The sequence below is a fragment of the Emiliania huxleyi genome (genome assembly GCF_000372725.1).
Source record: "Emiliania huxleyi CCMP1516 unplaced genomic scaffold EMIHUscaffold_858, whole genome shotgun sequence".
Classification (NCBI taxonomy): domain Eukaryota; phylum Haptophyta; order Isochrysidales; family Noelaerhabdaceae; genus Emiliania; species Emiliania huxleyi.
Window position 1 is genome coordinate 1 of NW_005195597.1, and position 15,595 is coordinate 15,595.

At 65.3% G+C, this 15,595-nt stretch overlaps 5 protein-coding genes across 5 annotated transcripts; 2 read left to right on the forward strand and 3 right to left on the reverse strand.

The window, feature by feature from the left end:
* Nucleotides 1–179: 179 nt before the first annotated feature.
* EMIHUDRAFT_460145 (hypothetical protein) lies at nucleotides 180–1,677 on the reverse strand (the record flags this gene model as incomplete). The annotated part of the gene is made up of 2 exons (XM_005758577.1): nucleotides 797–1,677; nucleotides 180–720 (listed from the first exon to the last, which is right to left on the reverse strand). Coding segments are annotated over exons 1-2 (1,413 nt in total), but the record flags the coding sequence as incomplete, so codon positions are not given.
* A 4,062-nt stretch (nucleotides 1,678–5,739) lies between these two features.
* On the reverse strand, nucleotides 5,740–6,533 carry EMIHUDRAFT_425447 (hypothetical protein; the record flags this gene model as incomplete). The annotated part of the gene is made up of 2 exons (XM_005758578.1): nucleotides 5,740–6,207; nucleotides 6,409–6,533. The coding sequence occupies 2 exons, from the start codon at nucleotides 6,531–6,533 to the stop codon at nucleotides 6,081–6,083; spliced, it is 252 nt and encodes an 83-aa protein (XP_005758635.1). The 3' UTR covers nucleotides 5,740–6,080.
* Nucleotides 6,534–7,947: 1,414 nt separating this feature from the next.
* Nucleotides 7,948–11,514, forward strand: EMIHUDRAFT_121360 (hypothetical protein; the record flags this gene model as incomplete). Its single annotated transcript, XM_005758579.1, has 1 exon — nucleotides 7,948–11,514. One exon carries the CDS (start codon nucleotides 7,948–7,950, stop codon nucleotides 11,512–11,514), a length of 3,567 nt encoding a protein of 1,188 aa, XP_005758636.1.
* A 319-nt stretch (nucleotides 11,515–11,833) lies between these two features.
* Nucleotides 11,834–12,265, reverse strand: EMIHUDRAFT_372344 (hypothetical protein). Its single transcript, XM_005758580.1, has one exon. It carries the CDS (start codon nucleotides 12,220–12,222, stop codon nucleotides 11,935–11,937), a length of 288 nt encoding a protein of 95 aa, XP_005758637.1. The 5' UTR covers nucleotides 12,223–12,265; the 3' UTR covers nucleotides 11,834–11,934.
* Nucleotides 12,266–12,729: 464 nt separating this feature from the next.
* EMIHUDRAFT_250011 (hypothetical protein) lies at nucleotides 12,730–15,474 on the forward strand (the record flags this gene model as incomplete). Its single annotated transcript, XM_005758581.1, has 3 exons — nucleotides 12,730–13,563; nucleotides 14,065–14,199; nucleotides 14,286–15,474. Coding segments are annotated over 3 exons (2,158 nt in total), but the record flags the coding sequence as incomplete, so codon positions are not given.
* Nucleotides 15,475–15,595: the final 121 nt, after the last annotated feature.

The window sequence follows — 15,595 nt, forward strand, 5'->3', positions numbered from 1 at the left end:
CCTTTTTTTTTGCAAGGGAAAGGCGCCAAGGGCCAAGGCGCCAAGGGGAAAGGCCCCAGGGAAAGGCCCCAGGGAAAAGCCGCCAGGGAAAGCCGCCAAGGGCCAAGGCGGCCCCTCTTGAGCCGGAGCTTGAGCCAAAAGGCATAGTTTCCCACACCGTCTGGTTTCCCTCCTGGTACCTCGGTACACGCAGTCGGACGCCGTCATCCGCGTCTCCGCAGTCCAGCTGTTGAACTCAGACGGAAGATCGTACACAACCCGGGAGGGGCGCAGCCGCCCCCGGCCCTCGCCCGCGCCTCCAGCGGCGCTGCTGCCGCCGTCGACCTCCCGCGGCGCGGCGAGAGCGGGCAGGGCGATCGAGCAGTCGGCGCCACCGAAGCCAGCGGCGCAGCGGCACCAGCCGCGCACGCACACGCCTTGCGGCGCGTTGCACTGGTTCAGACAGACGGAGCGGACGGGCTGTTCGCAGGCGGCGCCGGTGGCGTCCTCGTAGCAGCCGCAGCTGAAGAGGGGCGCCACGCCGCGAGCGAGCGCCGCCTCGTCGATGTCGCAGTACGCGCGGGTCGCGGAATGGGGCGGCGCGGTCGCCCACATCCGGTGCAGCTCAGCGGGGCCGAGGGCGGCCGCCAGGTCTGGTGGCGTCGAGTTGGGGCTGCCCCACAGCCTCCACGGCTCGGTGATGCGGTAGTGCGCCCACCCCGGGTCCTTCCACTCCAGCGCCTAGGGACGAGGGAGTCGTGCACACGTCACGGTGGCGCGGCGTGGCGTGCGTCGCGAGCCAGCTCGACGCTAGCGCCTTCTCGATGCCCCGCCACTCGCACAAGTTCATCTGACGGCGCGGGTAGCGCGCGCGCGACCCGCAGAGGCAGCGGTTGGACTCGAGGTCGCAGCTGGCGGCGCAGCGCGAGAGCATGTGCGAGTACTCGGTCCCGCGAGAGCATGCGCACCCGGGACCGCACCCGGACGGGTGCGTGCACCTTCCCGGCTTGACGCCAGCGGTCCGTGGGTCGTTGCACGTCTGCGGGTCCGCCTCGGCGCAGGTCGGACCTCTCCAGCCGGTCCGGCAGAGGCAGCCGCCAGTGTACACGTCGAACGCACCGTGGCCGTCCTCGCAGCGAAGAGCGGAGCCGCCAGCGGCGACGGCGGTACCGCCGCCGCCACCGCTGTCACCACCGGTAGGCAGGCCAAACGATGCGGGCGTGTCAAGCACAGGCAAAGGCCCGAACAAGTCGGACCTGCGGCGAAGGCGCCGCGCCGGGCGGCGAAGCAGCGGACGCAGCGCGGGCGCAAAGGACGCCGCCTCCGCCTCGCTGAGCGGACTCGACGGCCGCCAGAGAGCTTTCAGTGCCGAGGCTCTGGGAGGTGGCGGCGAGCGCCTTGGCGGCGGCGGTGGCGGCGATCCGACTGCAAGAGGCGAGCTGGTATAGGTGCGCCACAAGTCTGAACGCGGCTCTTCTCGACTGTGAGGCGTGGTGGCTGACGCTGCAGGGCGCCGCGATCCGATCGGAACAGGCCGCTTGCCGACTGTCACTGGAGCTTGGCGCTCGACGGTGGTGGCGATGGGCTGCCCACCCCTCGACCGACTCGCGGCGGAGATGAGCAGCCCCAACCCGAAGCCAACTGCCAAGTAGACGAGCGGAGGGCCTCTCCAGCGCGTGGTTCGCTCCATCGGGCGTGGCTGTGGTGGCACAGAAAAAAAATGGGCTGTGGCGCGTGGCGTGTGCGTGTGTGCGACTGCGACGAAGGACCGCTCGCAAGGGACCATTGGGTTTGTACTATTAACAACGAAGGCGCTCTCAAAAAAGCGAAGTTTTTCGTTCTTTAGCAGCGTCTTTCTTTTTTCCAAGCAAGCGGGAATATCGAGGAGGCATCACGTGCCGTCGGCTCCCGGCTGGTGGGCTTCAGCTGTGAGGCTGAGCATGGCGGCTAGCATGGCGGCGAGCTCTGGCGGGTAGTTGCCGGTCTCTCCCCCGCTTCTGCTCGATGGGTCGAGCTCCAGCGCGCCGCCGTCCTCGAGCGACAGGTCCTCCCCGCGTGCAGGGAGAGGGAAGCTGGCGGAGAGGCCGGTGCGGGACTGGAGCAGCCAGCCCCAGCTGGCGGTGCGAGTGGCGACGTGTGGCGGGTACGAGCGACCGCCGCGCCGCGTGCGCAGCACAGAATGGCCGTGGTACTCCGCCTTGACGTCGCTGTCCACGTCGCAATCGGCGACCGCCAGGCTCCACTCTCCCTGGCCGCGCTCTGACGAGGCGTAGACGCCTTGTCCCTGCCCGGCCGCCGCAGTGTATCTCCGCGTGCCTGGCTCGTGGCCTTGCCACCAGGGGCACTGCCACGCCAGCCCCGAGGACTGCTTGACCCTGGCCGACCACGTGAACCTCTCGAGCTCAGCCACGGTGATCTCCACTCGCAACGCGTCCGCAAGCGAGGAGAAATACGCCTCGATTCGCCGCACGGCTCCATCACGCCACCGTTCGGTGTGCAGCTTGTCGCGCCAGAGCGCCTCGCAACGCGGCGTCCACTGTGCGTCGGCCGTCGCCGCTGCCGCCCACCACGAGCACGTTGGAACGCTCCTCAGCAGGTCGTGAGGCGGGAGTCCGGCCAGCACGAGCGAGAGGACGTCTGCGTCGATCCGTTCAAGCCCCTGCTCTGCACCAAGCACACTCATTGCGCCGGCTAACTGCTGCTTCTACACCAGTTTCGCGGCCGAGATTCGCGGCCGAGAGACGTTCTCGCGAAGCGAACAAAAAAGAAAAAAATCTGAGCGGGAAAAACAAGGGCGCACTGCGTCGAAAATTAGTAGGGAAGTGTTTGTCTACTGCATCTTTAGTGCACTTTAGCGCGAATTTAGCGCGAATGCACAACTTTAGAGAGAGAGATTTTTAGCAATACGAAACAACTCTAAGACTCACTCAACTTTAGCGCAAATTTAGCGCGAATTCAGCGCAAATTTAGCGCGAGTTCACTGCGACTTTACATCCAGATTTAGCGAGGTTTAGTGCGTCTTTAGTCCAGCCGCGCAGTACCAGTAGGATCCAGCCGCAGCCCCTCGCTGGGCCTCCCTCCCCCTCTCCCCCTGCAGTTCCCTGCCCACTCGCAAAAGTTCCCCGTCCCATCCCCAACCGAACGAAGGTTTTTCAGCTGAATATCAGCCTCCGGTGCTTTCCGGGCTGCTTCTCCGGGCCCGCCGAGCGGCAAAACGTTTGCCGGAAGCGGGGCGTGAACATAACGACTTTACTGCGTGACTTACAATCTACATGGATCATTGCCATTTGGCCGTTTCTTTCTGTCATCGTGGTCTGGATCCTTCATCCTTTGCCGGAAGTGGAAAAGCATCGAGCTATTGGAGCATTTTCTTCCTCGGTGTATTTGCCATTGCACTTAGGAGGAGGTGCATGGCTGGGGCTGGATCCAACATGCTACGAGTACACGCGTATGCTGCTTGCGCCTTGCGGTGACTACATGGATCATGGCCATTTGGCCGTTTCCTCTGTCATCGTGGTCTGGATCCTTCAAGCTTCATCCTTTGGTTCAACATTGGTTTTGAAATTCCAAGACCGACCCTCACCTCTACTCTATTACAGCTGGTGGTCACGGGCACAGCATGGGTTGTGCGGTCGGAGGTGGTGCTTGCGGTGGCGCATTCAACTGTGCTGGTCCTCCTCTCGGGAATCGGTGCCGTGTGCCTGTGCTCAGTCGGGAGATCTTGCTCTGGAGGGCTGCATATCTAGCCTCACTGGGAGCCTGCCTTTGCGTCATGAGGGCGCAGGGGCCAGGCATCTCCTGTGGTGCATTCTTGGCAGCCAAGGAGCAAAGCACGCGGCCCTGGCTAGCTGTGGTGTGGCCGGGAAGCCGTGCTAAAGATGCGTGCCCGCACTAAAGATGCGGGACCCACACTAAATGTACTGCAGCTGCCCGCACCTAAAGTGAACTAAATGTGGCGCTAAATTGGTTTAAAACACACTAAATATCTCTCTCTAAATATGTGCTAAATATGTAATATGTGCTAAATATGAGTTGTTTGTTAAATATGTGCTAAATATGTGCTAAATTCTAAATATGTGCTAAATTCGCGCTGAAGACGCACTGCACACGCACTCGAACACACACTAGATAGCGCACTAAACTATCACTAAAGTTCATTCACACGCACTAAATTTAGACCCAACCAAGCGCCCTTCGTTCGTAACACGTAAGAGCTACATAGGAAGCCGCCGGATGTAAGTGGGGCGGCTTGGCTGCTGCGGGGTCCCCCGCTTTCGCCCGGGGTCGTGCGAGGGGTGGGCACGACCAGTAGGGACCCCCTCCCCCGGGCCCCGCTCTCAGTTGGGCCTCCGCGGCCGAGTGTGAGATATTGGATGGGAAACGGGTCGATTTGCAAAGTGGGGCGCCGGGCCAGGCCGGGCCCGGCTCGGGCCCCTGCCGGGCCCGGCTCGGGCCCGTGCCGGGCCCGGCCCGCGCGCCCTGCCGGGCCCGGCTTGCCCCTCCCGGGCCCGGCCCGCGCGCCCTGCCGGGCCCGGCTTGCCCCTCCCGGGCCGAAGCGCCCAAATCAGGTTCTTCCAACACCAACGGGCTGCCGGCATTCTCCCTGCCTCAAGCCGTCGCGTGTCATTTTGTGGAGGAGCCGATGGCGTCACACGGCTGGCGGGTGCCTTCGAGGCGCTCGAGGCGGATGGCGGCGAGCTTGGCTTCGACACCGAGTGGCGGCGGCACTGCCAGCCGCCGGCTCGGGCCCTTCGCTGCTGCAGCTCGCGACGCGATCGGAGGTGTTTGTCGTCGATCTCCTCGCCATCGGCGCCGACCACGCCGCGGCGGCACGATTTCGGCGGGCGCTCGACCGAGCCTTGTGCGCCGAGGGCGTGCAGGTCCTCGGCTTTGCGTGCAAGGGGGACTTGGCGCAGCTGGAGCGCTCGGGCTGGCTTGCCGGTAGGAGCAGGGGCGAGATCGCGCCGCGCGACTTGCAGAGCGAGGCGTCCGCGGCGGGCTACGGCGTCTCGCGCCGCCAGCCGGGGCTAAAGTCTCTGGTCGCGCAGCTCCTCGGCTCTGCGCTCGACAAGTCTCTCACGCTCTCCGACTGGGCGGCCCGCCCGCTCTCGGACGCGCAGATCGAGTATGCCGCCGCTGACGCGTGGGTGCTACTGCCGCTCGCCGACGCCCTCGCAACACTCGCGCCGCCGCCGCCGCCACCGCCGCCGCGCCTCCGCCGCCGTCCCTCCGGCCCGGATGAACGCGTGCGCGTCGCCTCGCAGCGACCGAGCGTCTGGCGGCGAGTCCCACCGCCCCGCGCGTCGGGCTGTGCCTGGAGAGGTGGAGCCGTGTCGCCGTGTGGGATACGGGAGGCGGGCTTAGCGCTCTCCTCTCCCTCCGCTGTCCTTCGGGGCTTTTGGGCTGAGAGTTGTAGGTTGTACCACCCCCCACCCTTCATGAATGTCGTCGCGCCCTCTTGAGTGTTGAGAGTATGATCTAGTTTCAAGCTAGTGACGCGCCGGTGCGCGGTGGACGGCCGGGTCCCAGGCGCCAGGGCCTGCCGGAGCGCGCGGTGGGCGTGTGCGGGGAGCCGGGGGGGCGACGGGAGCGCTCAACGCGCGCGCCCCACAAGGTCAAGGTGAGAGCTGAGACAACGGCGAAGGGCACAAGCACAAGCCACAACGGTCAGAACGCGGCAACACCGGCATATACCATATATATGCGATATGGGGGACGGCACACGCCGCCGGCCCCCGCGCTGCGGGGTACAATCTTGACTTTTTGACAGCAATTATGGCGGGAACGGGTGGCTGTGGCGAGCACGGGGGCTGGCAGGAGGTGGTGTAAGCAGGAGAGCAAGGTCCAGGGTGTCCAGGGCGCCGTGGTGTAGGTCTCTCTAGCGGGGCAGCGGGTTGGAAGTGGAGCGAACGAGAGCACGGCGGCCGCTCAGCGGTGTGGCCTGTGCCGCTGAAGCCCGCAGCACGCCGGCAGATTGCCACCCTCCCTCCCATTCCCCCTCACCTCCTCCCCCCTCGGACACCCCCGGCTGCCCCCCCCGTGCCGAAATGCCGCATCAAATCCCACCCAATCCGTGTAAGCAGCGGCGCACGCAAGCCGCCTCACTCAACCTTCTTTCTGAAGGAGCAGCCCTCCGTCAGCCGCGCCTTGCCGCCCGTCGGCTGGCACAGCACCGTTGAGCAGCCACCGCAGATCACAACCGTCTGCGCGTGGCTGAAGACAGTGGTACTGCGGCGGGGAGAGGGAAGGGGGGTGAGGGGGGGGGGGGGGGGTGAGCACGGCGATCGCGACGGCGAGTGCGGCGGGGCTCGGCGACGGCTGCGCGCTGCGCACGCGCCCATCATCCTCTGCGTGAGTCTGCGCCCGAGCGTCTCTGCGCTCGCGCCGCAGCATGGCCCCAACAGCGCGGAGGGCGAGGGGCGGCCTCACATGGAGAAGCAGCCCGGGCACTTGACGTCCATGAAGAAGGAGTTCGGAGACTGCACAAGCCGCTTGAGCTTGTGCCGCCGCTTCTCCAGCTCAGCCGGCGGGAACAGCAGGTCGACATCGCCCATAGAGATGTGCGCCCTGCGCGCAGGATCACGCCGCGCGCGTGGGCAGGAGAGGGTGGGAGTGGCCCGCGCGCGGTGAGCGCGTTTCGGGGGCGCGTTTCGGGGGCCTCACATGTCTGCTGTTGCTGGCTACACGACGCGGAGGCGACGTTGGTTCACAGCTGCCACGTTGATCACAGTTTGTAGACACGCCCAGGGATGGAGCTGGCGGCGCGGCAAACGAGCGACATTGCCCCTAAACAGGTGATGGCCAAGGAGGAGAAGGTGGCGGCGGCCGCGGCGGCGGCCAAGGCGAAGCAGGACGCCGCGGAGCAAAAAAGAGGGCCGAGGCAGAGGCCAAGGCGGCCAAGGCCAAGGGCGGCCCCGCAAAAGGGAAGGGGGGTGGTAAGGCTCAGATGAAGGTGAAGTCTGTAAAGTGACACCCGGGCAAGCGGGGTAAGGGGTAACAGGTGTACGCCGTGCAAAAAGCACTCTGTACCGAACGAATTTGATGGATCGAAAGGCGAAGAACAGTCACGACGCTCCACGGCGAGCTTTTTTTTCCGCGAGCTCTCGAGGTATACTCTACTAGAAGGTGGTGGCGAAGGCTCCTGGCTAGTTCCCGAGGTCGTCGGGTGTGACCCCTGCGTCCCCCGAGACCTAGCGCGGGTGGGTTGCAGTGAGCTCGCTGAAAGGAAGGGCGGTGTTAAGAAGCCGATCCCCGTTGTCCGCCCCACTCCTCCCCATCGGGACTTTTCAACGTGACGAGCACACGCCAAAGAGCAAAGTCGTTGGGCTTCTCCGCCCTGCCGACCTCTTCGCATTAACGTGAGTATGCGGCATGCTCCGCAGCTCAGCGAGGACGACGGTCTCTCTTTCGCTACGTGTTCGACGTCGTCGAACAACGCTTCGACCATGGCACTGTTCACAGCCTTGTTATTGAGAAGAAAATACCTCCTATGGCGCTGTGCGCTGGCCTGTGAGGGGTTGAGGTGCGAGCCCTGGAGGCCCTGGGGATGGGGGGGACTACCCTCCTTCACACACAGCGCGCGCGGACGGCGGTTCTGCGACTCCTGCTCCGCAGGACTTTTGTAAAGCATGCTGGGGGATCGCTGACATGAATCATGATTGATTGATGATCGATACATGATGTCGATGAACCCCGCTTCACGAGACCGCATTCACGCCCTGACTTTCGCTCCGAGGAGGATGGAGGCGCGCGCACGCCGGTAGAGCTCTCTCGCTCCGAGGAGGGTGTAGGAATTCATTCCATTTGATTAGCTTCCATGTCCGGGCAGCGCGCCTTTTCGCCCTTTTGGCCGAATCACCCACGAAACCTTCGAGCGCACGACCGATCGTCCCCCAGCGCGCAACGCTCGGCCAGCTGCATCGTTCGCGGAGCGCGCGCGGGCGCCGAGCAAGCGCCAAGGCGATCGAGATGGCGCCCTTTGGCCTCCCATTCGTCCTCGCGATTGCCCCGGCAGCGCTCGGCGCCCATGGATCGCGCGCCCTGTCAGAGTCAGAGGGCAGAGCCGCTTGGCTCCCATGCATGGACTTCTGCCACAAGGTGACTATGAGATGGGAGGCCATTTGTACGTTCAAGTCGAGAGCAGATAACAGATTAGGCCGCAACGGGCCGTGTCATGAGTGTCCAGAATGCACTTATGCGCCGCCTCCACCGCCACCGCCGCCGCCTCCTGGAGGCTGCTTCCTGTATTGCTATGTCAATGACGTCGCATGGCCAATGAAGTGCAATTGGATGGGCTGCAAGGAATGTGGTGAGTGCTACAGTCCACCATCACCGCCGCCACCGGCTATGCCGGATCCGCCCGGTCCGCCGCCAGGTCCGCCGCCATTGCCGCCACCGCTGCCGCCAAAGTCGCCACCACCGCTGCCCCCCTTCTCGCCTCCTTCTCCGCCATGTCTGGGCCGCTACATGATCATGGCTGATACGAAGGAGGGCGATCGTGGCTGCGGCGCCGCTAGTGTGCTCCTCGGCCACGCAGGCATGCTCATTAAGACAGACGTCTGCGGCTTTGACAACTGCAACCCTGGCCACTGCCTTGATGCTTGCGTGGAGATGTTTGGCGGTCGGGTCGTCTTCATGTCGTTCCACTTCAACACGTGGTGCAGCTGCTTTTCGGAGTGCGCGCTGACTCGGGCCGCGAGCTCGTTCGACAACTCGGCGATCGTCGGCCAGACGTGCAGCACACCGCCCAATCCGCCGCCTCTCCTGCCGCCACCCCCCTCGCCGCCCATGTCGCCTCCACCGCCCTCGCCCCCACCCCAGCCACCGTCTCCGCCTTCCAAGCCGCCAGGGGCGCCTCCGTCGCCGCCTCCGTCGCCGCCGCCGGCGGCGCCGCCGGGTACGCTCGTGCTGCACGGCGGCAGGAGCGAGCAGAAATGTGTGTACGAGCCCGACGCCACGACAACCGACGACGGCACGGCCATTGCAGCGCAGTGCTGTGACCCGTCCAGGAACGGTTGGTGCGTCCGCAAGACGAGCAGCAGCAACCAAGACTGCATCGCGGGACACTGGGGGTCGGACACGTTTGTCTACACCACGGCGTCCCAGGCGGCGGCGAAGTGCGCAGCGCTCGGCTACACGCTCTGCGACCAAAACTGCGTCAACACCGGCTGCGGCTACAACTCGATCTGGGTGTGGACGAGCCTGCAGTGCTTCTTCCCGCCGCCGCCACCGGCGATGCCGCCATCGCCCCCGCCGCTTGATTTCCCCTCCCAGGGCGTGCTCGTCCTGAACGGCGGCGCGTTGCAGGATGAGGGCGGCGTGCTCGCGGAGCCGCGGTGCGTGCACGACCCCTTCACCACCTCGATCAAGGACATCGCCATCGCGACGCAGTGCTGCGACGCATCTGGCGGGTGCGTCCGCACGCCGACGGGTGGAGACAGGGACTGCATCGGAGGCAAGCTGGGCACCACCTCCTTCAAGGTCATGACCTGGGCCGGGGCGAAGGAGGAGTGCGAGTCTCATGGGCTGGCGCTGTGCGACAAGAGCTGCAAGGGCGAAGGCTGCAACTACAATTATCTGTGGGTCTGGTCGCGCCTTCTGTGCCCCCTGCCGCCGCCGTCGCCACCTCCGCCGCCCCCGTCGCCGCCGAAGCCGCCACACATGCCGAGTACCTTCACTTTCAGAGATGTCACGGCCCGCGTCTTTAACGACCCCATCATTACGTCGAACGGGCACGTGAGCACCGTCTACCACCACTACGGGGCGCCCTACCTGATGGACTACGATAACGACGGGTGGATGGACATCTTTGCCACGAACCATGTCGACGACAGACCCTGCACCAAACACTGGGACCTCGCCCTCAACCGCCAGGGCTGGATGGAGCGGGATGGCGAGTGGCACGAGACCGGCCGGGTGCTCACGAGCCAAGCTCTCGACCAGGGTGCTCTGCAGTACGTTGAGTTCCCCGGGGAGCGGAACGGGACTGGCCCTGCGTTTGAACCGAGCAAATTCGACGCACACGGCGGTGGGCTCCTCGACCTCGACCGTGACGGCATCATCGACTTGTACGTGGCCCAGGGTGCAAACCGCGGGACAGACATGAGCTCCCACAGCGAGAACGCGGTGTTTTGGGGAGAGGTCGACCCCGTGGGCGGCATGCAGCGGCTGGTCGGCGGCCGTGGCGCGGCCAAGGCTGCGGGCATGGAGTGCTCCGGCTGCCGCGCGTACAACGTGGCCTTGCTTGACGTCGACCACGACGGCCTGCTCGACATAATGTCGCTCAACCGGGACAGGAACGACGACAACCTGGTCCCGTCGCGGCTGTGGCGAAACCTCGGTGGCCGGCAGTTCAGCTGGCTCCCCGAGGTGTCCATCTTTAGCTCGCGCGCGATGATGACCGACTTTGACCAGGACGGCTTGGCGCAGGAGCTGCTTGTGCCCAACTGGATCCCCCGTATCACGGCGGGGCAGGACTTGCTCGCAGCCTGGAAGTGGGACGCGGCGAATGGCAGCATGCTGGACCTCACCCCGGGGTTGGAGATGTTTCCCGCCAACTGGTGGGAGCGGGAGTGCTCATGGCCGAACCCTGACCCGTGCCACGATGAGCGAGAGCTAATCTCGGTCGTCACCGGCGATTTCAACGGCGACGGCCTCGTCGACTACGCGCTGCTCACCCTCTGGGGAGTCGACTTCTTGTACTCGCAGTCGGGAGAGACGCCCGCGCACAAGTCCGTCTCGGACACCGTCGAGCCCTTTATTCTCGTCGACGGCGAGCTCCTCGAGGGCTGTGCTATGGCTGTGGAACTGAAGACCGCGGACTACAATCTCGACGGCACGCAGGACCTGCTTATCCTCTGTCGGTTCAAGGCCCATTTCTTGACTCAAGATGAGAGCGGCGAGTGGGTCAGAATGCCAGGCGTGTGGGGCGACATCAACGATCCGTTGCGAATCTGGATGGACAACACCTGGCTCGACGAGTGCTGCGAGGACATGCCGAGCTGCTCCGTGCGCACGGACATCGCAGTCTTCCACCTCGATCCGATGTGCGCGTGGAACTACGCATTCGGTGGGTCGACCTACTTTGGCATCACCACATTTGACCTCAACAACGATGGCCACATGGATCTGCTGCCGTGCGGTTTGAAATGCCGCATCTACGAGAGCGTTGCGAACGGTAATTCATACATCGCGTTTAAGCTCAAGGGAGTCTCGAGCAACCAATACGGGATTGGGGCCACGGTAGTGCTCACGTGGAGCGCCTTTGCGGAGGCCCAGCCGCAGCAGCAGTTCCGGGAGCTCAACGGCGCGTCGAGCGGCACCGCCAGCCCATGGGGCAGCGCTGACCACCGCCTGATCTTCGGCCTCGGCGAGACGGGCGTGCCGCTTCGAGTCGAGGTGCGATGGCCCTCAAGCGTGGTGGACGTCTTTGACGACCCCGCGGTGCTCCTCTTGCGAACAAACACAATGGAGGACGCCGTCATTACTCTCTACGAGGGCAGCAGCAACGATGTCGCCAGTGGAGCCTTTGTGTAAGAGGCTCTTGCGAGACCGAGAGTACACTGGGCTACGCCGCAGAGCCCAGAGATTTGCCACACCAATTGCTGGAGCGAGCCACACGGTTCATGTTAGCTAGCGACCCGCGCTCCACATCAGCGGATGCCGCCGGCGCCGCGCGCATCGACATTCCATAAGTCGCCGCGCAATCGTTCGCGTTAACCGCGCCGTCTTTCGCGTTGGTGAGAGAGGGGTTTGTTTACTTTAACACGGCGCCCCGGCGAGGAGAATGTAGATTTTGATTCTGTGCTCGTGTCGCTTACTGTTACTGTGGGTCCTGCTGCGTACCTTTCTCTATAGAGGAGCTCCGCTCAGTCCTTTATGTTGACGGGCGCACTTTTTTGGCGCCGTACCGTGAGCGGCGAGACATTCAGCGCTAGATCTGCATGCGATGGCTTGTCAGGCTCGTCTGAGCGACTCAAGCCACTCTCGGTCGCGACTCACTTCAACGCTGGCGTAGGCAAGGATACCATTGATAGGAACCTGCGGCTTGCGCAGGACCACCGTCACCTCGTCCACGCGTGCGTTGCCCGACAGCACCTCGCGCGCGACCTCGACCGCCACCGTTTCTATCAGCGCCCTCGGCGGGCCCTCGACAACGGAGCGCACCTGGTCGTACACGCCGACGTAGCTCACAGTGTCGTCGATGTGGTCACTCGCGGCTGCGGCCTCGTGATCCGTCTGCATGACGATATCCACCTCGAACCGCTGACCCAGCTCGCGTTCGGCGGCGAGGACGCCGTGCCGCCCTCGGAAGACGAGGTCGCGCAGCACGATTCGATCGGCGTGGGCAAGCGAGTGCCGGTGTCGTGCGAGGGCCCGTAGGCCGTGCATGTGTGTGTGCCTGGGTTCCGGCTCCTAGCCAGATAGGGGGTCTGACGCATGACTCGCACCAAAACGCCCTACCTACCTACCTACCCCTAGGCCGCGCAGCGAAGCGAAAAAAGATGCAAATCGGGGGTACCTACCTGTTGCGCCCTCTGGGGCGGTCAAAGCCGGACCTACCTACCTATTGCATAGGGTGTCACCTGGCTAGGGCGACAGAACAAAAAAGAAGAAAGACGCCGACGTCGACGCTTTCGACACGTAGCGCACCACACACCTCTCCTTAAAATTCCTGTGTGGTGGCGGCGTGCCGTCCCATCCCTCCTTTGGCTCCTGAGCGTCTTTCTTTCTTTTTCGACACGAGTGCCGATGACAGAGGGCGACCCTCTGCTCCACCTCCTTCACACGGAGCCGTGCTTTGAGGCTGTGCTATCCCGTCGAGCGGACGAGCCGTTCGACGACGACCGCGAGCACCTGCTTGCCGCCGAGCTCCACTTCACGCTGCAGAGCCTGTACGTGCAGGCGCTAAGCAGTCTGCGCACACAGGTCGTAGGTTGCGGCCGCAGCCCGCCGCACAAGGAGAAATCGCCGGCGGCGGCGGCTTCGCCGGAGTGCACTCCCGGCGAGACCGCCGCACGCGTTGCGGCGATCAAGGAGATGCAGCGATCGCACGCCGCCACATGCGTTGCGCGGCTGGAGCTCACATCGCCACCGCCTCGCGTGCTGTCGGTGGCGGCCGCATACGCGCTCAGCGAGAAGGAGGCCGTCGCGCTGACTCTGCTCGTGTTGCAACGCAGCCACCGCACCGCTCTCTTCAGCGGCTGCCTCGGGTCGGACAGCTTCGAGGCCGACCAGGCGCTGCTTCCGGCGCTGCTCTGCGACGCCAGCTCCCTCGAACTCGCCGCCTTTTACGACGAGGAGCGGCCACACATCAAGGAGGGCATCATTCACGTCGACGAGGACTACTCCTCCCGCCAGACCGCCTCGCTCTCCTTCGAGGCGTGCGACGCCATCGTCAACGGTCTGCGCGCAGAGGCGAGGCCGGACTCGTACCGGCGGCCGTACCTCGTGCCCGGCAGTACGGGCGGCGTCGAGGGCGAGGCTGCGGCGGCCAGGACCCGAGCCGAGGCCAAGCGGGTGGCCGCGCTCTCCGCCGAGGGCAGGTCTCGCGCCTCGAGCCCTCAGCCGAGTGCTGCCCTACAGGTGAAGCTGGACCGGCTGCGCCTCAAGCTGAGCGGCACGAAGCTGCTGATGGCCCTCGACAGCCTCGAGGGCGCTCCGCCCGCCGAGCCGCAGCCGCTGCCCGGAGGGACCGCCGCGAGCGAGCAGCACGGGGCGGCGGCGGTGGCGGCGGCGGCGGCGGCGGCGGCGGCGGTGGCGACGGAAGCAGAAGCGAAAGCGGAAGCGGCGGCGGAAGCGGAAGCGGCTGAAGCGGCGGTGGCGGGAGACCAGGCCGTTGAGGAGGAGCGGGCCGATCCCGACGCGGACGCCGATCTCGCGGCGGTGCTTGCGCGAGCGGCGGCCGGCTCGCGGACGTTTGCGGCTGCAGAGGCGGAGGCGGTGGCCGACGGGGCAGCCGCCGCGGTGGCCGCTGCGGGGGACGAGCTTCGCGGCTACGATTCGGCGCTTGCCTCTCGGCGCGTCGGCAGCGCGGCTGCGGTGCCAGAGCTCTGACTTGGCCGCTGTCGTCGCGCGCCCTCTCAGGAGCTGGAGTACCTCGACGACCAGTTCGCCACGCTCGTGCAGCGCATCCAGGTGGCGGCGGAGGTGCAGAAGCGACGCGTCAAGCAGGCCGAGGTCGACGACACCCCCGCGCCGTGGGAGGGCAAGAGCAAGAAGGTCAATCTGGCCGAGCTGCAGGCGGGAGGCCGTCCGGCTCCTCTGCAGCCCTCCTCCTGCCGGACGCGTCGGTGCCTCCCGCCTAGGCGAAGCTGCGCATCAGCGAGGCGCGGATCAGCGCACGGCTCGCGTGCGCGGGCAAGCTCGGTGTGCCGCGACTCGAGGCGCTCTGCGCGAGCCTGCAGCTCGACGGCTTTGAGAAGAGTGTGCTGCTCATCACGTGCGGCTACACCATCTCGCCGGTCGTCAAGCAGTTGCTGGCTCAGACCTCTGGCTCGCACGCGTACGACAGCGACCGGCTCTCCGTCGGCCGCATCCTGCAGGTCTTCACGATGTCGTTCCACGAGCAGGCGCGCTCTACGGAGCGCGTGCTCATGGCCACCACACGCCTTCGCCACGCGCTCCTTGCCTCTTGCGCGCAGGTCTCGAAGCGGGTCTACTTTTACAAGAGCGCGAGGCTGGTGAAGAAGGGGCTGATCCGCCTGAACAACGACCGCTACCAAAGCCGCGACGACCTGACCGACATGCTGGTCAAGCTCGACAGGAGGGTGCTCGACTGCCTGGTCGGCCTCGAGGACGAGTCGACGGAGGTGGCCGAGAGCGCGAGCCTCTACTCGCCGAGCGTCGAGCTCGGCGACGTGGTGCTGCCCGAGGCGGTGCGCACCAAGTTGCTCCGGATGCTGACCAGCCACGGGCAGCTCAAGGCATACAATAAGCGGGTCGGCCTCTCCAAGGACATCCCGCAGCCCGACGGGCTCGTGCTGCTGCTCTGCGGGCCGAGTGGGAGCGGCAAGACGATGACGGCCAACGCGGTGGCGCGGCAGATGGGCAAGAAGGTGCTGCTGGTCAACTTTCCGGTGCTCGCCCAGTCAACCAGGACGGCGGCGTCGACGGCGCAGTCGATCTTCCGCGAGGCCGAGCTGCAGGGCGCAGTCGTCTTCTTCGACGAGTGCGAGTCGCTCTTCGCCAAGCGCAGCCACGGGGGCTCCTCAGAGATGACCGAGCTCCTCACCGAGATTGAGCGCTTCGACGGCGTGTGCTTCCTGGCCACCAACCGGCCGCAGGACTTGGACGAGGCGATGTTCCGCCGCATCCGCTGCGTCTTCGAGCTTCCCGCGCCAAATCACGTCCAGCGGCTGCAGATTTGGCGGCGGCTGACGCGGGCGGAGGGCATTGCTCTCGCCGACGGCGTCGAGCTCGCCGAGATCGCGGCCAAGTTCGAGATGACGGGCGGGTACATCCGGAACGCGGTGCTCGGGCGGGCTGTGGGGTCGGGTCCGTCGCACCGCTGCTTTTTGACGTCCTTTCTGACGTGCTGTAGGTGCTTGCCGCCCTCCTCGCTGCGATCAGCCGCGAGCCCAGGCATCCCGCGATCACGCAGGACGACCTTATTACT